This window comes from Dermacentor silvarum, chromosome 8, assembly GCF_013339745.2.
Source record: "Dermacentor silvarum isolate Dsil-2018 chromosome 8, BIME_Dsil_1.4, whole genome shotgun sequence".
NCBI classification, from domain to species: domain Eukaryota; kingdom Metazoa; phylum Arthropoda; class Arachnida; order Ixodida; family Ixodidae; genus Dermacentor; species Dermacentor silvarum.
Genome location: NC_051161.1, coordinates 31,216,549 through 31,237,196, shown reverse-complemented (window position 1 = coordinate 31,237,196; position 20,648 = coordinate 31,216,549). Strand labels below are relative to the sequence as shown.

Genomic DNA, 20,648 nt, shown 5'->3' with positions numbered 1-20,648 from the left:
GCCAGTCAGCCGGCTGTCTCGCACTTTGAGCTCGCCGGTCGTCTACGCGGGTTAATATGCTGCAGCGTTTCGCTCGGCGAAGCTCGCGTTGCCCGCTTTCACCGGGCCGCTCGCAGATTTTCGCAGCCTTTTCGTTTCTCGTGCGAGGCGCCCTGTACTGTGTGGAAGCCGGGAGGCCCGTGCTGGCTCGATCGTTCGTCTTGCCAGTTGATTTCTTCCGCCGGGGCTAATGAGAGGGAAGAAATGAGCCAGTCCTCTGCCGGAGCAGAGATGTGCGCGAGTCTGGGGGTTTGTACCACACAACGAAGTAATCGGTTCGCTCTTCCTTGCGCACACATACACTCACTCTCTCTCGCACAAACAAACAAACAAGCAAGCAAACAAACAAACGAAGGTTGTGCCCTGTGCCCGCTTCTTTATAGCAACTGGTGCCACGTTTTGGTGTCGGCTGTCTTCTGCGCCGCGCCTTGTTGTCTGCTACACTAATCTACTTTCCATTATCTTCCTCGCGCGCTGGCGGCCCTTTGTTGTGAAAATAGTGACTCGTCTATTTATTTCTCTCCTCTATGATTTGTCTCTGCGTCCTTTTTCCGTTTCTTGTCTCTCTTGTTCGTTGCTCCGAGCTTTCATTTAATGTGCCGAGCAGCAGCGGCAGCCCCGTCTTGTTTTCTTCTTCCTCGCTTTTACTTCCCTCGCACTTTCGTTGTTAGGTTCGTGTCCCGCGTCATTTCTCTCCACGCGCCCCGCAGTTCCCTTCGCGCACCGCGAGGTCTCTTGCTTGGCTCGCTGGGCGTCTTCGTGCTCGGCTCTCGTTCTGTCTCCCCGATTGTCTCTATCTCCTCGATCCCCCGCTCCCTTTCCACGCCCTCCTCCTCTTCGTTCTGTCCTCCCACCACTAGCGCCGTTTTCATCGGTCGCACTGCGCGTAGCTCGAGGCGGCGGCGGCGGCGGCGGCCCGCGCCGCTCCGGCCGCGTCCTGCTCTCGCCCGTGGCAATACGAGCCACGCGCCAGATCGAGCGCGTTCTATCGACAGATCTGGTTGCCACCATCGTTAGCGGCGTTTCCCGCTCGTCGCGCATCCCTTCCTTCCTTCCTTTCCCCTCTCTCCGTGTTCCTTGTTTTTATACGTGCTTTATTTTCCTCCGCCGATCTCGACCCGCAGCCGCGCGTCGATGGTGCTGCGGTGGAGGACTCCGCAGGAAGGGAGCGGTTGCGTGTTGGTTCGCTTCCGCGCTTCGAACTCGAAGCGGCGCTGCTCAGGCCGGGTCGATTTCTAGCCGGAGTGACCGCCGGGGATATTTTGGATTTAGACTCTGTCGCCCTGTGTGTGCGTCTTTCTGTGCCGCGGTGGTCTGCGCTTTTATGGAGACGAAGCGGAAGAGAGAGTTGGGAAGTGGAAAGAAGTGGTGGCGGGCTCTTTCTCCCTTCGTTGCCCTTTCGCTGCCGAGCGCTTCCAATTCCAATTTGTGCGCTCCCGCGTATCGCCAATTTTTTGTTCATTATTTTTCCTGGATGCCTTCCCCCCGCCTGGCAAGCCGAGCCGTGCCGAGCTGCACTCACGCCGGCAAATCGTGCCCGGTAAAAGCCTGGACCGGGATGCGAGTAATCCCGCCGGCTTATTGTTCGCACTGCTTTGGCACGGTGTCAAGGCGGGCGTTTGAGAGCTGGTTTGTTCTCTGCGACACGAGTCCTCGGCGTAGGTCGAGCGCCGCGCACTCTGGCATCAGTTGGCGCTGTGTTCGCGCCTGTGCAGTCTCTCGCGTTTTCACGCTCTCTGCGTAACTTTATTTGCGCAAATTTATCTATTTTCTTGGTTTAAGGTAATGTGCGCGTTATGGTATTCAGGCATTAACTGTTCTTCTACTCGTTATTCTGCATAAAGTATGTGCACAACTGTACAAAACTGCAGGCATAAACTGAAGCACATGTTCGTGAGACAAGGTATAGCCGGCGCCATGCCTCTGCGCCAACGACTACTCGTTCTATTGTAACTAAAGAAAAAAAAGTATATTCAACAAAAGAATTGATTTCAGGCGCAGACGAGTGGTGAACGAACTCTGCAGAAACGCGGATCCCTCCGTCGCTCTTCTGATCGTTGAGAAGAAAGCCGCGCGGCGGGAGAACAACAGGGCTCGGAAGAGAGGGTCATCCGGGCCATTGTTCCGTTCAAGAGGTTCGATCATTGCCGCCGTCTCAAAAGTCTAGAGCGCACGAAAGCGCGCGCGCCTCCGCGAAAACAGCAACAGAGGCAACGAAAACACTGACGCCACCGGCAGCCTGAGCAACTGCGAGACTGACATTCGATGCTCGAATCCCAATTTCTTTCAGTTAACGCGACGAGGCGCGACACTATCTTCTTCCTGCCTAGATTGTTTGTTGTTTTTCTCTCCCACTTCGACACGCCGCTCCTTGCTTGGCTATTCGATTTCCTTGTTCTGTTTTGTAGTCTCGCCGTCGTCGAAATAAGTTTAAGACGATGGCAAAGGAGGCGGTTGTTGTTGGAGGGCTGTTGGCGGCGGGCAGGAAATAGGAGGGCGTAAGGGTTGCGCAAGCGAATGTGGAAGCGTGCACGGGCGGTGTGTTTAGCGCCGCTAACGCTCGACGCGACAAGTCGGACAGCGGGCGCTTATTAGATGGGCGTTTTCGTCGCTGCGTTGACACCGCCCGAGGCGGAGAGCGTCCGATCGCCCCTTGGTTCGAGCCCTCCGTTCCTAGAGGCCGACGAGTAAACAGGAAGAAAAGAAAAATTGGTACGAGGGCCGGAGGGCGACATTGTACTTCGTCGGTGTCACTTCGCAATTTCGGCTTTGGGTGCTGCTTGCGAAGATTCGTTACTGGAGGTGACGTAGTTCTATCGCTAGGTTTTACATTGGAACCTTGCAAGGCGGGCACGGCAGCGTGAAACACCCGGCCCGGTGTAAGCGCTCGCGGTTACGTTTTTATAGCTTCGATGACCTAGTTAGGCTTTTTGAAACCGCGGAGCTGTTTGAACAAAATTCCTGCACGCTTCTATTTCAGTATTACGTGAGCATCGAAGGTGCATTATCTCGAAAGAGAGCAGGCACAAGTGTTCAGCCCGACGCGCGTTTGCTTTGATGCGTAGTGGTCGTCGTCTTCGAGATAGCTATCATATTGGCTTGGGCCTCAACCAGGGACCGGTATTGCCGGGAAACCGAACTTTTCCACTAGACGTCCCACAATTGCAGTCGTGCGTCGAAAGATTTCAGAATCAGTTTGCACAGTGGCTAGTTTCATGCTCCGCCGTCCTGTTTAATTGCCAGTATGATATCCTACTTAGGCTTTCACTCACTCACTCACTCACTCGCTCACTCACTCACTCACTCACTCACTCACTCACTCGTTCGTTCGTTCGTTCGTTCGTTCGTTCGTTCGTTCGTTCGTTCGTTCGTTCGTTCGTTCGTTCGTTCGTTCGCTCGTTCGTTCGTTCGTTCGTTCGTTCGTTCGTTCGTTCGCTCGCTCGCTGTGAAGAGCGAGCGCCGCCCTCTCCTCACCGACTTTCACCGCCTCGGTTCCGTCGTCGGTGCGGGACAAAAGCGAGATCCGCTGACAGCTTGGCGGGGCGAGCGGTGTTCTTTGTTGGCGCCCTGTCAGAAATGAGGGTTCCTCGACAGCGCAGTGAGACAAAAGACTGACGGGTCTCCCAACTAAGCGGCGAGGGCCCACCGCGCCCCGGCTTTGTCTCAGGGTGCGAAGCGCCTCTAGCGCAACTATAATTGTTGCGACCGACAAGTGTTACGACGAGCCCTCTTGTCTAGTCACGCGCAAGACGAAAAGGTGTCGCACGTTGTCCGCGGTGTCTCCATAACACACCTAACCGCCTTGCCGCTCCGGATAAAAATGCGCAAATACAACAAATCACATTTAACTGCGAGGAGAGAGTGCGATGTATATGAGCAGTAGTGCCTATTCACTGCGCAGAGTGTCACCGATCATTTTTTTATACGCCTAAGAGCTGTGCGGTTAGCCGTTGATTCCGCTCATAAGCTCATGTTTGTGACGTTATTTTCGTTATTTTCTGGGTTTTTTTTTTTTTCCTCTCCGATTCAGTGCTTCTCATGTATCGAATGTACGATCTACACGGATAATATAGACGCGTCTTTCTATGACCTATAGAACACCACCTCGGTCACTGCGATCCATTCGGCGAGCACAAGACATTTGCTCCTTGCTTGCCTAACCCTGTTAGGTAAACCGACCGTTCACGAATCAGATGAGCTTGGGATCCTGGCGTCGGTCGTAATCTATCCTCTTAATGCTTGACACGCCTAACTGGTTATTCAGTACAACTTCACTATGCGCCGGCTCTAAATACGCGGAGCACACTAACGTGTGTGAGTTGTCGCATTCACTCGGTGCCGTATTCTCTTGTCTTCATTATAACTACTGTCTCTGTATAATATAGCAAACCGGATTTAATTCTGCCTAAGCTCCTTGGCTCCGTCCTCTTCTCCTGCCGCTTATTGTGCGTTCTTGTTTCACCTGTAAGCGACAGAGATAGGAAGATTTATCGTTAAGTGTAACCTGGTAGTATTTATTTGGACCTCAAGCTCAGGGCAGCCGCTCAACATCAGGAAAGTGAAGAGAGACGAAAACAACAGCGCGAGAGCTTGTGGGGGTGGTTGTAGGGTTAAATGAAATCCTGCACCTTCGTAATCCAAACGAATCCACTTGTTATTTCGGGGCCGGATTTTCGTTCGCGAAAACTGTTTGCCATTGACAAACCTGTTCGCTGTCGTCTCGTTCGATATCGCAGTTGGACGGCACCCGTAACCAAGAACCGATCTCGCCTGCTTGAGGCTTGATAAATCCTGCCATCAATTGCAGTCTGCCTTTACGTACAAAGTTCACAACACGCGTTTACCCTGCGCGCGCTTATTTCCCTGCAGCTTCTGAACGCCGAGCTGAACAAGTGGAAAGCGGCGGTGGACTCGGTGACCCGGCTGGCGCACAAGGTTGCCTCCGAGCCCCGCGCCAACTCTGTGGGCGCTCCTCTTCAGGAAGACCCCGCTAGGCTCATGGCGGCCGTCGAGAGCATCAACCAGCGCTTCGCCGACCTCACCGTCAGGTGCGCCCTTTCCCCCTTTTCTTTGGCGGGGTGCCGCGATGCAGCGTGCTGTCAAAAGGGTGGCGACACACATGGGACAATGTGACCCGACAAAGCGGTGCGCCACAGCGCCCGAGTTACGCGAGGCCAGCGCTGTCGCACTTGCTAAACGTTCCTTTTGTTTTTGTCTCTGTTTGCTCATCGCCATTTCTTACCTAATTTTGAGCTAATCCAGGTAATTGAGTTATTTCTGCGACCCAGCTTATAGCAGTAAGGCGGCGTGGTTTCGATCACTGGTTTCGGTCACATCTGAAATTCTTAATAACGCAAAGTGTGAGTGGTACAGTTCCAGCAACTGATGTATGCAAAGAAGAAATAGCGGTGATGCCCTATATTTATAGGATATCGCACTACTTAAAGTTAAGATTGCCTGATACGTTGATGTAAGAGTGGTTTTGTTGGCACCCGAGAAGCTTGGTAAGCCGTGCAAGATGACTAATCCACGGGGCAGTGTCAGTATAAACGTTGCAAAAGAGGCATCGCACCAAGTATCTTAAGTGTGATGACGATATAGCATACGACTATCGTGTGGATGGTTTTACGTGCGCTAGCGACAGGCAGTTGCCTAAATGACAGGCCTCGTGAGCACGCATATAGCGTGATGAATAAAACGGGTGGTTATCGCGTGTTATGCCCTGCAAGGATTGCGGCTGTGAGCCCATGTTCCATGGCTGCACGGAAAATTTGAAAGAAGGAGAAATCAGTTAACGAGGGAGATTATAGAGGCAAATAACATATCGTGCTTAAAAGACACGTGCGTCAGCCTGCAGCATCGATTTCCTTGTCTGCTAAAGAGTTTAGCATTTCTAAGTAGCGACACACATGTGGAATAAGGTTAGGTACTATAATTGTTAATCTGTTAGAGCGCTGAAAAAACTGAAAAAGTTGTTACAATTGCTGTTGCTACTTGGCATGCGCAGCGAACACTTTTTTTTTTTTTTTCGAGTTTGACTCAGGTGTCTTGTCAGTTCGTTTGTTTTCGTCTCAAACGCGTTATGCGTGTACCGTTCGTAGTGGATTACCAACAAGCCCGAATTGCCACTTCAATGAGGTGTCAATGAGGTCCTACTATAGTAGACGATTTCCAGGATACAAAGACAGTTTACAGCTCGCCGTGATTTGTGAACGTTTTGGCGTGCTCGGCTCTTTAAATGGCTGCAACGCTAGCATTCTCAACGCCGTACGATGTCAGTGACGCAGAGTGTAGTATACGTTGTCCTCCTCTCAGTGTAATCGGAGTTGCTGCGACAGCTGTCTCAAGGACCGTTCGGTTTTTTTGTCAAACTACGGCGCACCCCGCTTGAGGCGGCCGCGGGGTGTCGCGTGTACTTTCGTCGAAGGAGATCTGAGCGCGTGAAAAAACGAGGACCCTCCTCCCGTGTCGCGAACGCAGCGTGCAGAACCGTGGCCAGGCCCTGCAGTCCGCGCTGGGCTCGATGCACCAGCTGGAGAAGGCGCTCGACCGGTTCTTGGGCTGGCTGGCCGAGGCCGAAGCGACGCTGGACGTGCTGGAGAGCGAGGCCGACCGCTACGGACCTCGGGACGACGTGCACCGCTCGTGCAGCTTCCAGGACAGGATCAGGGTCAGTGCTGCTGGAGGCATGCCTTCTATACTTCATTAGTGCGAAAGCGTATATATGGCTCAATCATGAGGCGGAAAACCCGGCGTTGGCGTGACCACACGATGGTTCGAAAAGGCTATGAACCCTCGACCTTTCGTGGGAGTCGAACCCGCGACCTTGCGTTGCGCGCACCTTGTGACGTCACGACGCTTCTGCTGGCATGGCCGCTCGAGTCACGTGTGACTCCGCCAGTGGCGCCACCGGACGCCGGCGCTTCTGCCGACGTGGCCGCAATGCCTTCGCATTCATCCACGTATAGGGATAACTAAGCGCCCCTTGAATTTTTTAGCTTCGGCTTATTGCATAAGGGTTCCCTATGCATCCTCCTGTTCGTTGTCCTAGCAATTGCCGAGGACGATCTTAAAGAAAGACCATACGTGAATAGAACCAGCTGCGCCTTGATATGGAAGGCTTTCTTCCGATTGTCGCTGGGTGCTTTGTTTTACTTCTTACCGGTGACTGCTGTGGCAGGGTTAAGATTTTTGGGTTATAGATATTGCATTATCTTGCATTATGGGAAACGTCGTGAACGTTGTCGCGAATTCGATAGCCATGCAGGCTTGCCTAATCAAATTGTACCGGCTTCGCTAATAGTGCAGTGTATTCAACAATCAGCGTAAGCACCGCTGACTGCTCTGAAATGCACGACGACGCATCTATCAACAGCCTGAATTTATTATTATTATTATTATTATTATTATTATTATTATTATTATTATTATTATTATTATTATTATTATTATTATTATTAAAGATCGTGCCCTGTGGTACATGGGGGTGTATAAATTGAAACGTCAAGGCTTTCCTCGTGTGAGAATAGAAGCATGTGACTTCTAGAACTCATTTTGCATGAGCCAATGCTTGTAACTGTTTTCCTGGTCAGTTCGTAGCTTGGCGGCTTGTAGAATTCGACCAGTGAGATTCGATTCGACGAGCACCGACCGTGCCCTACGTTGTCGTTACCAAAAAAACTCACCGACGATTACGATACTTGCTAAAGCGAAATTTGAGCGCAGTTCTATGCGTGTTTTCATTTCGCGATATATTGGCTGACGCGGACAATCTGTCTAGTGCGGCGCATTGCAAACGGAGCGAAATGTGGCGCGACTGCCTCGCTAATCGGGAGATCGCGAGAGAGAGAGAGCGCGTAGTTTACGCTTGGGCGTGATTCACACCAGCCGCTGCAGACAGACCTCCGGTAATGCAGCGCTTTGTTTCCATATGTGGCATCGGTGGACGCGCTCGCCGCATTCCATCGGTGAACTGACGACGGCGCGCTAATCTGGCGCCATCTCGTAGCGGTCGTCACCGCGGAGCCCGTCTTGCGCGGCGCTACATTTTTCTTCTGACGCTTTCGCCATTCTCTTTCCTCCTCGCGCTCTCTTCGCTATCGCCTTCTTTCGTTCCCCACTGCGCTCCGCGTTCGCTCCTCCATTCTTCGCTGTGCTCTATTGCTCGGTTACGCCGAATGACGCCGACGCGAAACGCAGGAACGGCGGGTGCCTAAGAGCTGTGCTCTGAAAGTGTCGGCTTGCTTTCACGGTGCAAGTTTGCACGATAAAGAGGTCAATTAGTTCATTCGTTCCTTTTGTTTGTGTTTCTATGGTACTTCCCATGCGGGCTGACTGTCGTGAGGAAAGAAGCATGTGTGTGGCACTATTCCTGTCGACAGATTTCTCACGTTGACTTCAACGAGTGCCCGTCGCTGGACGAAAGCTTCTCACTCGATGGGACGCCCCCCCTCCCCCCCCCCCCAAAAAAAAAAGGGATAATGGCCCCAAGTGATCGAGTTACAATTTTTTATCATACTTACGTTATTGCTTCATAAAACGAATGACTGAGCTCTAACCGCGTAATGACTGAGTTGTCATGCGCTATTATATACTTGCGTGAAACTTTGAGAAACACACCCAAGAGTTTATAATCCCATGTTTCGTTTTAATTTATATGCCTGGATAGAATGCATGGGAAGTGAGAAAAAAAGTGAAATATATTTATTTAATAGCGTGCCCGCATGCAAATTCAGTATTGGCTTGCGAAAAAAAAAAGAGAGAGAGAAAAAGAAAACGGAGCTCGTGGGGGATATAACATCCAGGTGTGACTCAACGCCCCGTGCAATTTCCTTCTTCCGTCTTCTGCTAGTAAATTATCCATCCGAGGTTAGGTAAGACATTCTCTATAAAAATTTTACAATTGTGTGCACTGCTAGACAAAATACCTTGTGACTGGTATAAAGGCCCAGTTGGTTCTATTTACGCGGAATCTCCATGTAATGATACGGTATATCCACAAATATATCTGCTGAAATGCCGACCGACCCTGGAGCTGCACCTGAGTCCATTATCTCGAACCCAAGAGCCAACTCCAGATTCGCTCGAGTACGCCGTTCTCTGCTGGCGCACTCGCGTAGGCTAATGCTGCGCGGTCTCTCGTGGGCTCTGAAATCCGCGCCCGTGCGATATCGGAGTCCACGGGTCCGTACTGTCGTTTCGTACAGATATTTGGCGCTTCGCCCTTTCAGGTATACCATGGGGATCACGTTTAGTACGTGGATTCGTCGTCTCACCTTTGAGCTTGAGGCTTCAAGCGTTCTTGTGACGTCATTTATTGAGAATTTTCAAGCACCTATATTTTTCTAAACACAGCGAGGCAATTAGTCTCGGCACACACTCGTAACCGTCGCGAGTTATTTCACTTACAACGCAATCTCTTATTGAAAATGATTAAATTACAAAGTCGCAATGCCGTTCGAAGCAAGAAGGGCGAAGCATAGTCAAATCCATGCACCACCCGTTATTCGCATGCCGGCATGGGCCCACGTACTTGCAGCTCTCGCTGACACTAGCGCGCCAGAGTGCCCTCTAGTTAACCTTGTAGGGTACTTTATGGTCTGCACATGCAGAGTAAGTCGGTTGTCCGCCAACAAAAGTTTAGTCGCTATCAGCGCGTTTCGTGTTCCTATTTTCGCTGCTCACGGCGGGAGCGGCCTCGGCGACTATAGCTAATGATCGACGCGGATCGATTACTTTAATTTCTTACCCCTAGACGCCGCTTGTGCGCACAGTTGGTTTTTATTATGCGAAAACATGCGTATCTACTCACCGGCTGAAAGTCGATTTCATGGGGTCCACTTATGCGCATAAGGAAGCATCACGACGTCGCGCTCTCCTCGGTTATTTTCACTTATCGCTGTTTTTATGCCGGTCTTTAATTCGTTGGCATCCGCAACATTGGCGAAAACTCGCCTTAGTCACGTTGATTATTGATCAAAAGGAAGGAGGAACGTAAAGAAAAATATAGCGGCCCTAGGCGCCCTCTCTAAAAACTTAGGTCGACCGACCTTTTAATGATATCGATTGCGCATTGATCTTCGGTAATGACTCTGCCACAGTCTTGAGCGACGTCTCCATACGTGGCTCGTTTCGTAATTGTTCGAAGGAAACAGGAACGTTTCCATAAGGTGCTCTTCTTGGTTCGTGTAAGTGGTCGTAATTGTGGTTGCATGGATCGGCGAAGCGGGGAATTGTTGAAGCGAAAAATGGTCATTTGCCGTTGAGAAACGAATAATAATAATAATAAAAAAACTTGCTTTCTACGTTTCTTCGAACGCGTATCTCGGACTTAAGAAAATAAGCATTAAGTAAAAGAAGCTTAAGGGTGGAGTTGTAACGCCAGTGACACGTCCACTTCGAATCGGCGAGACGAACCTTCTTGATCTCGTAGAAGCGCCTATATGTCGGAGAAGCTACAACTGAGCCATTTGGATTCCGAGATTGTTAATTTAAGAGTGAAAGGCGATACATTCGAGACACGTAGTGGCTCGCAAGCGTGGTGGAGCGTCGTGGAATTGACTCCAAGGAATCTCCAGTTTCAGTTTTCTGAAACCATAAGCATCGTAGCATGATGGGCTGCATTTTTATAGTTGTCATGGAAACAGTGCAATAGGGAAAGCAAAGCAATGCGTATCTGGGCCAGGGTACGAGTTCGCATACTTCTTTTTCGTCCGAGAACATTTTCCCCTAGACTACCGCGTTCGATCATCTCTTCGCTATATTGATTGGGCGCTGTTCTTTCGTACAGACCGTTCTTTCTTGCGAAAGGCTTTGTGTCGTGTGAACCACGGATTCTGGGGGTGCTTTTCTTTCGCAATGGCGGTTTTGTCGTTGGCTGGAACGTTCACTGCCATCCCATTCCATGCCACGATTGCCTAATATACCTATGCAGACAGTTCTTGCGTGCGGTTTGTGTTTTTGTGATTTGTCTGGGGCTGCTTGGTGGTGGCGGGCGCACGGCAAGGGTGCCAATTCCTTGGTGGCACGAGCCGATAGGCAAAATAAAGATTCAGGGGCCTGTATTCGCAAAAGTACTCTTGATAAGTGTCGTCCGCTACTGGATATACCGACGTGGTGATCTTCAAGTTATCACACCGATCGCTATCGCCTGCCAGCGATGAAGCAATCTCGCGGAATAAAAGATTTCGTAAACGCGAGCCCTGGGCTAGGATAATCTAAAGATTCATTTTGCTCGATTTTATTCTATTCTTATCATCCACTGGCGAAGAGCGAAAAGGAATAGCGTAGAATCTTTACATCATCGCTGCCATGATCTGTTGTAACTTTATTCGTATAGTCTAAGGTTGCAAGAAATGCTCTCAAATCGACTTTTCGGATGATGGTAGCCAAACATATTCACAGCATTCTGTTCAATAGAAACGTGCCTCTGGTTCGGTTACGGGGTCACGTCGGTTTCGATGACGAAGTTGGCTCAATATTATGCAGCCGTGGCGTCGCCGCCAGAAGGTTATATCGCTGTGCGCGCGCAGCAGCGGGGGCCAGGCGCCGGTAGCAAGTGCCGCGCACGAATACGAATACGCGCCCTTTACCGGCCACAGCGTCGCTCGCTCGTTAGCCTCGGTGCCGTACTAAGAATAGATTAAACATTTTCGGGCTCGAGCCGAGCATCGGCCCTCCTCCACCGCGCAGCGAGCTCGTGGCGTTGCGAGAAGGAGATAGTTGGTGAACGGGGGCGGGGTATTTGTCGGAGGACGCCGAAGGGGATGCCTATATCGATTCAGCTCCTGTGTGTATATGTGTTGGCGTATGCCCTTACAGACACCGATTCGCTAGAATTGCGTGCAGTTTCGCGCATGCTAAGGCTATAGTATAGTACGTGCTGGAGAGGACTAACACGTAAAGCTTGGGAAGTCAGGAGAGGTTGTAATTGGGGACCTTGACGCCGCACTGTCCAAGCACGATAAACAATGATAAGTTAGCGCAGGCGCTGGCCAAGTCCCGAAGCTATTTTTGTATGAATTCTGCTCCCGCGTGGCTTGCACCAGGGCCTCTACGTTCCGCAAGGCTGCACAGTTTTAACGGGTGCAGTTTAGCTTCTCGCGCTTGTTCTGCGTGCAGCCGCCGATCGGCTGGTGCTGTACCCAACGGCCCTCCTGACTCGCCGTTTTGTGTGTATACCCGGGAAGATGTTCGGTTCACCCGTTCTTCGCATCGCCGCGGCCCCGCTTTGGGAGGCGACGCGTCGATTAGGCGAAAGTGCTGCTGATTCAGATGAGGCCAGAGGAATTCAGCGGTGGATGCGGACGCACGCTTAGCGAGCATTGCTAATGAAATGGCCCGGTTTACATGGCCTCCGTCGGGAGGATTCTTCGCTGGCTTGCCGAGTCGAGCGTGACGCATGCGCGCTTACATGTGGCCGCCAAATGGAGCGTCGTGGCGGCTCGAACGTTGTCCTCCTCGGCCGTCTTGAAACGTATACAGGCCAGTATTTGTTGTTCACTGTTGAATACTACAATATCAGTTTTCCTTCCGTCATTTAATTTTGACTGCTTAACTGCCATTCGTTCTGATTCTGTACCTATTCTTTTCTTGCCTTCGCATTCGTCTGAAGACATAGAATATAGCGTTGCGCTGTTAAGCACGAGGTCGCGGATTGGCCTCGCGGCCACGGCAGCCGCATTCACCAAATTTTCAGGTCATCAGCCTGTCGCTTATGCGCAAGTATAGTGATGAAAACTTCAACCTTAATCAACTTAATGTGTTACTGCTAATAATTAGTTGCGGCCGTACGCTATAGCTCTTTAATATGCGGAACAGCATCTTCGGTTGTCCTCAAAGTCTCTAAACATTTCTTTAGACTCATAAAGGTCCTCGAATTTTAGTTTCGGTCAAGCTCTGCTGATCGTGGAGACCCACACATGCACAATATTTCTCTCTCCAACCCAGGAGTAGGGGCCGGAAAGTATTCTTCGATAAGAGCAGTATTCCCGTGCCTCTTTTCGTCGAGTTTACCACGACCACGCCTTCTTGCGTCCGCAGTGAAGTTCTTGCGGTTCTGTCGCCTCCTTGCGCGCGGCTTCGTAGAGTCGCACGTGTGTGCGACTACCGTTGCGCCCGGAGCACGAGTGGGACGTTCTCCCTGCGGATTTCTGCGACTTCGCGAACAGGCGTCGCCTTCGGCAGGATTTGGAAGGCGCCTCGAAGCAGCGGTGCCGCCATAAAGCTCTTGAGCCGTTGTTTGCGCAAGACCTTACGTCGACTCCAGGCGCGCGGTTCAGCCCGTGGGCCGATGGTGCCTTCGTGGCTATAGGCCCTAACTCCTGCACTACAGTCATTTCCTTTCCATTATTTGACCTCGCACGTAGCTGGGCCTTGTCCCAATAAAACCGCACAGCCTCCATTTGACGTCAGTTGATCGCGTGTCCAATTGGCAAAGCTGTTCGCCAATGGCAATGGCTCGGGATTGAGTGGTGCCCTGGTTGCCGCCGTATGGTTGGTCGTGGTTGCTTTTCAACAGTGACGAACGAAGCAGTTGAGTAATCATTCGTAGTTACTTCAACGCATACGAGATGTGCAAAGCCACAAAAGCGCGGCGGCGTTTCTTGAGATGTGCCAAAACGCATGTGACCGCTTGCGACGACCTGAACGGTGAACGCCTCATTCCGTGTGTATCTGTGCTCCACTGAACTTCTCTCCTCATCTTTCAGTTCTCTTTCCCCCTTTCCCCAGTGTAGGCTAGCATACCGGACTCAGCTTGGCTCAGCCTGGTTAACCTCCATACCTTTCCCTTATCAGTTCTCTCTCTCTCTCTCTCTCTCTCAACGTATGACAAAGAAGACAGGGGAAACGTGAGCAAACAAAAGCACATATACGTATCATGTTTTTCCTATAGAATCAGTGCGCGCTGCAGCAGTGCTCGTGCCTTCTTTTATTTTGGTTGGTTTTTGCTGTCGGTCTTGCTTCGAAATATGCTAGAGCTTGGTCCGCGGCCTGCCACCAAGTTTTTATAGCCGTAGCTGTTCAGGCTACGCTATCCGACATTATACCGTCGTCGGTCGTACCTGTCTTCGTGTTTGTTATCACGTGTATCATCATCATGTTTCCTTGGTGGCAGCCAGAAGTCGCCAGAAAAATTATATATTTGTCCCCACAAAATTGTGGACACTCCGTCAGTAAAAGCTGGCATCACACGACGGGACGGATTGCCGATCCAGTTCCTGGACGAGCAATAAGACGGATTTCGCGGCTGCCCAATCAGACCCCACTGAAGGGCGACGCAGACGATCTGCTAGCGACGTGATTCGTTGCAGCTGAGCCACGTCACGCTTTTCTGCAGACTAAATTAGTGATTCGTGCGCTCGTGTGAATCCAGCTTAAGGGGTGAGCCGTAGTATTATCGTCGTGCTTGTCTCCAAGCGCACTTCTATCATGCGTTGGCACTTTAAAGGGACACTGAAGAGAAACATTGAATCAGTTTAGAAAAATGCAGTATTATTGAAGAACTCTACTTTCCTTGATTTCGCGGTTATAGGCTGATTATTTAAAAAAAAATGTCACAGTTTCGCCCTAAGGGCGAAGCAATGAATGCGATAGCAACACAGCAATGTCATACGAAGTAAGGTGAGCGGCTTTGGTAGCAATATGAATTGTAGTAAACATGAGCTGATTAAGTAAGCAGGTGTGCTGCGGCGTAAGTAGACCGACATGAAGAGAGACTCGATGACCACGAGAAGGCGCGTGTGAAACGGTGGTGTTGATGAGAAGCGCTTCCCGTGGGCAGCGCGTGCGAAGGGACACACCTGTAGCGCTGCACTGCCGATCCGGGCAGCATTGCGTGTGTAGCGTGCGTTGGAAAATGTGGCCCGACTATTACGAACTGAATGAACAAGCGTGGTGTGAGCGCGCACAAACACGAAGAGATCACACTGAATGACAGCAGACAACGACTGTCAAAACGCTGGCAGCAAGCATACGCCGCAGCGGGCGAAGGTACGTGCGGTCTATCGCTTCAACGGAAACTGAGCGGCGAATGCACTTAAAGGTCAGAGCCGTGTGGAGATAAGAGACGGTGCGAGCGAGCGACGAGCGCGGTTGTTGGCAGAGAAGTGCGCCCCCCCCCCCCCCCCCCCCCCCTTGCTCCCTCCGGCGCTGGCTTCCTGCTTCCTTGCTTGCGCGTGGGAGATTGAGTGCGTTCGCTCTCCGTGATAGCGCGCGTCTCCGCACGCTTCCTCTCGGGCATACGGCGCGCGGCGAAGATTTTATCTATAGGGAACCTCACGGCGACGGCGACGACGACGGCGACGACGACGGCGACGCCGACGGCAGAAATCCGGTTCAAGTGTCCATATAATTGCTATCGCAATAAAAAGGAATTCACGGCAAAATTTTTATTTTTTGAATTGCAGGTCGAAAAATACCCCAGGACTGGTACGTCAGTGTGACGTCACGAATTGCAAAGGGTTTTTATCCGCATTTCGGCCGTTGTGGTTCAGTAAAAGTTATTGGAACTTCCCAAGTTCAGGCCTTGGTTCCTTTGGAATTTGATGTAGGCGATGTTTACCGATAAATATTTAACGATAGGCCCAAATGGACGCTGTCAAAATCCGTGACGTACACGCACGTCACGGTGAGCTGTTGCGGCAATTCAAGGTGGTGTCGCCACGTGTGTTTCGTGTTCGCGTCCTTTCTGGCTCTCCAAATGTCGTCTTGCCGCAAGGTTGGCTTTATTGGTGTTGTAGATTGATAATTTACCAACAGAGCTCAAGTAGTTCTTCTCTTCGGTGTCCCTTGAAAGTTTTCCCGTTTTCTTAAGCGCGCGACTAACTTCGCGAATTCGGATCCGGATTGTGGGACGCCCTTTCACGGCGCTGCGCGTCGACTTTAGTGGGACCGAACTAAACTGCTGTTGACTGCTGGGAAACGCTTGCCGTAATCTTGCGATCAACTTTCGTCGTCGTTCGATCCTTCCCGCAATTCGCTGTAGGAACCGCGAATGTTCCGGACGCGGCGCTGTTCTACCGCGTGCCGCGACTGCACTGAGCTTATCTCGAGGTGTTTCTTTAAGTTTCCGGTAATGTAGCTTGGTTACCAAGCGCCCCGAGGCAGTGCATCAAGGCGTGAGCTGGCTTGCGAGCTGAGGCGGGGAGTTATGCAGAACTTGGCAGAGCGCTTTGAAGTTTCATAAAGCCCAATGGAAGCTGATTCACTCATATGACCTGCTTACGGGAGCAGGACCCAATCAATTGGGAGCTTATCCCTCTCACAGATGCGTCGTAGATTACTGCTTGCCTTTACATAATTTTTTGAGGGCTGCGATCGTGCTGCGCATGGTCCCATCACTTGTGCTCTTACAAGAATTCTAACGATAACAGCGCTTAACGTAGAGGTAGCATTTCGTTTCGGAACAGAACTCAATCAGACGAAGGTCGTAACTAAAGACGACGGCTGTGCATAGGTTATAGCATCATTTGAAGTAACATTACAGAAACGAAAAGATATCAGGAAGGATAAGCAGAAGTGAGTGGGCGTTTCTGGCGGCCTCTCTTGCGCACAAACGTGCCTGTAGTTCGAATCACATTGTGAGCTGGACACATGCGCGTGGCCATGAGCAGGATATGTCGCCGAACTTAGACTCAAGTGTAAGTCTGAGTGATTCTGAATGGTCACGAGTCTGTCTTGACCGGCAGCCTCTGTTAGTCCAAATGAGTCGGTTTGGTGAGGTTCGTCGCATTGATTGAGTTCCGAGTTAACGTTGCATGGTGACCAAGGGACATAATGCACGAAGCTTACCCCGCTTAGGACTATTCGTAACTTTCCCGTGCTCTCGCTGTGCTGATCGGGCAGAGCCGGCCCCGGTCATAACGGACATTTCTTGCATGCGAACAGCTTTGCAACGTCAAGCCTTGATCAGCTGACGCCAGGTCGAGTTTCGACAAATACGAACTTTTTTTCTTCTTTTATGCTAGAGGTCATCGTTATGTATGATGCCAGCTGAAATACAACGAAGGTAAGAAATAACTAAATATTTATGCGCCTCGTCATCAAAGTTACCGCGCACTCCCTCCCCTTTGAGGCCGTGTTGGGTAAGCATTCTTCTCATTTTCCATTCTTTCTTAACTTTGTCATGGGCTGGCATGAAGCCAGCTCTTTGTTGTCACCAGTAATCAGCCGCTCGCGTCGATTGCTGATAAGAATGATTAGAAGTCAGAGACAAATTATTCTATAATACTAGCCACTTCCTGGTTAACTTTCCGTGCAGAAACTGCTGCCAAAGAAGTGGCCGGGAAGGCGCTCGCGAGATTCCTCCGCGTTTCGCGTGGCGAGAATTGCCCTTGGCGCGAAATATCGGCCGCAAGTTGGAAGGAGTGAAACATGGCGATAAGAAAGGACGCGGAGGACCGGCCTGGCGGACCGCCGAGCGATGTCGGCGCGCGGCCTTCGTCCGTAATTCAATCGGACCGGTCAGTGCGCGTCAGTATAATCAGGCTAATCCGATAACAGCGTCGGGCGCAATCACCGAGCTGCCACTGCCTGCCGGGCGCAGCAGCCTCGTCGTCCTCTCGCCTCTCGTATCCCCGTGGCCGCCTGTCACCGATCGCCGCTCGGAATGCGCGTCACTCGACGACTTCTTTTGCCACCTCCCCATTTTTTATTCGTTTCTTTCGTGGGTTTTTGTTTTTTGTTTTTTCACCCGTGCTGCTGCCCAGTTTGTCGTGCTGATTCCGCACCGTCGCTTAGTTTTGTATACGTGTCGTTGTTCCCCTTTTTTTTCTTCTTTTTTTTCCGCGGTTGTTTTCCTCCCTCTCGCTGTACGCGACACGTTTCGACTGTTTAGTAGTTGCGCCCTCACCATCTTACTTGCGGGTGAGCTTCGCTAAAGTTTGAGTTGGCTTAATGAAAGCGACCGCGCTGCCTTTAGGGAGCCTTTCAATATGGTCTTCCGCGCAAGGTTTGAAAACGATGGCGTTCTAACAACTAGGCACGGTTGCATCCGTTCGACGCGGTAGTAGATCTTTCTTGTTCTTTTCTAACATTCAACATAGATGAATAATCGCCTCATTGAAAAGAAATCACAACCCGCCGCGGTGGCTCAGTCAGCTAAGGCGTTGCGCTGCTGAGCACGAGGTCGCGGGATCGAATCCCGGCCGTGGCTGCCGCATTCAGATGGAGACGAAATGCAAATAAAGCCCGTGTGCTTGCGTTGTAGTGCACGTTAAAGAACCCCAAAGTGGTCAAAATTAATCCGGAGGCCTCCACTATACGGCGTGCCTCATAATCAGAACTGGTTTTGGCACGTAAAACCCCAGAAATAAGAAAAGAAATCACGCTTTTCGGGATGCTGTGTTATGTCATTTCGGGTATTCGTTTTGGAAGAGAGGGGGAAGAAAAATTCACGAAGACACCATAGCTTATGCGTGTCTGATTTAAGGGGATATTCGCACTCAGTTTGCGTAAGACGTGTCGCCCATTCCAGTCCGCCTCGGCGTTTTGTTCGCTCGCTTTAATTATTGCGTGCGTGAGCGAGTGAGTGCGCAAGCTGTTAGCCAAGCGTGAACCGTGATCAGCACTGCTGACGGCCGCTCACATTCTTTTCAGCGATTTGTTTTCTATATAGGTGGCAAGTGGGGTGACGGTGCTGCTGAAGCTTCGTTAGAAATTCCTGTACAGTATATCTGAGCCAGCGGTTAGCGTGCTGTGCCCGGAGTCACGTCTGAAGGGGCGCATAATTTGCAAACCGCCGCACGTCACAGTAGTCGCGTTTCGCTTTTGGCTGACTATATACATCTACTGCGCGCGGCGTGCTTCGCCCGGTGTCTGCTGAGTGTAGGCGTGGGCTTCTTATTTATTATTTATTTATTTTTCTAATGCGCACGGGCGTGCGCGAGCGTAAAAGAGGTCGTTCCTTCGTCATAATGTTGTAACTATTCCCGAACTTGTCGGTGACCTTATTTCACTGCGGCTGAGAAACTACACTATTTTACGAAAGCGTTGGAGTGCCGTCATCTCTGGCTGTTAGCGCCGCCATTTTTTTTCTCTCTCTGTGCACAAAATGGGCGCTACTACAGTACATTACTAGGGCATGAAAACGATTGCATGGATTAGGTGATTCACGATCGTGTTAAGTTGAGGTTACTGCGCAGCGCGCAATACTGTGAAGTTGTTCGCGTAACACGCCCAAGATGGCGGCGCCTGTGAATCGAAAATAAAATACTTTGCTTGTCTACTGAATTGAACAAGAAGTTGTCGATGGCGTGCGTTCTTTTTTTTTTTTTATTGTTGCAGGTGCAGGTACAATTCTTTATTGCACATGCCATTTGTAATTGGTCTCTCTTCTTTTTATATTCTCATTCTTGTTATACGTGGATGCGCTGAATCTTTGAATGTGCAGTATCATGCGTTTCTGTTTGTTTGCGACGTATAAATAAAAAATAAAAATAAAGGGGGGGGGGGGGTACGTGGACACTATGTAATGTAGGGACCACTGATCTTCGTCAAGTGGCATTTCTGTGGCATTTCGTGTGTGCGTCTGGCACCACGTGACATGTTTCCAAATAAAACCGAATGAACACAAATAAAATTGTCTATAAAGGCGCTTAGGACTTATAAACTTTAGCGAAATAATGTGAGAAGTTGCGGGTTGAAGGAGTGAGAGTGGTTACTGTATCTGCGGAGGAATCCCCTTGGCGCGGGCGCCGTCATTGTCTCGTTCAAGGCAGTCACCTGAGCTAACCCGCGTCCGCTGGGGAGTATAAGCGGGGGCCGGGGCGCCTGCCGCATGGTCGTGAGAAGAGGGATGCTAGGGACGCCGTCCAGCTCGGTCCCTCCATATATCCTCCTCCGTATCGCGATACTTAAAGCAAGAAGCGTAAAGCGCGCAAGCTTCTTAGTCTTTCGGGCCGCGACGCCGTGATTAATGAATCACGCCTCCCGTGGCAGGTCCCTGCGCAGCAGTTTCAACGACCTCGGGGAGCTCGGAAAAGCGCGGCGCGCTGTTTCCGACCCCGATCTTTAAGCCGTGGTAGAGGAGCGCCGTGCCGGCGCACATCCCTTTCGATCAGATGGCGTTTTATCTCCTATAGCCTTTTTTATTATCATTATTTGCTCGCTTGAACCACCCTCGAGGATGACTGCGCGTCCCGCAGTCGAATCCATATTTTCTTTGGCTCGTGCTTGAAAAATGAAGAATGGTCCTTCTTGTATCGAACCGACCTCTCCGTCGTTGAACTGAAGCGTCACACAAAAAAAGGCAAGTGCATACAGTGAAAGTCGCCGATCACGAACATCTCTGAGAGGTCACAGCCGAGGTGACTTCGAAGTTTCTCAAGACCGAGTGTTTTTTGGGTCCGGTGTCGGGAAGTGTAGTTCAAAAGGGGAAAAAAAAATTTAAACTAGAGGTAGTAGAATTCGAAGAGTGTTCTGGACACTCTACTTTGTATTCTGCTCTGAGGATAGAGACGTATCGTTTGCACTTACTTCTCCTTGCGACTTTTGAAGTAGGCAACGGCTTGGAAAAGAGAATATGTCCCCCGGGTTTCGGAGAGGAAGTCAGCCCAACAAGTAACGTTGTAACCTAATAGTACTACTCTCTCGAGAGGCGCCAACCGGTT

The 20,648-nt window shown here is 50.8% G+C and overlaps 1 protein-coding gene across 22 annotated transcripts in view; it reads left to right on the top strand.

Annotated features, from left to right (window-relative positions):
• The window catches only part of LOC119460956 (dystrophin), a 392,574-nt gene that overhangs the window by 210,852 nt on the left and 161,074 nt on the right, over positions 1 to 20,648 (top strand). For all 22 annotated transcript variants that reach the window (XM_049672005.1, XM_049672006.1, XM_049671994.1 and 19 more), the window contains 2 exons: positions 4,909 to 5,087; positions 6,520 to 6,709. In XM_049672005.1, the coding sequence (XP_049527962.1) occupies positions 4,909 to 5,087; positions 6,520 to 6,709 (369 nt within the window). The remainder of the gene's footprint in view (positions 1 to 4,908; positions 5,088 to 6,519; positions 6,710 to 20,648) is intronic.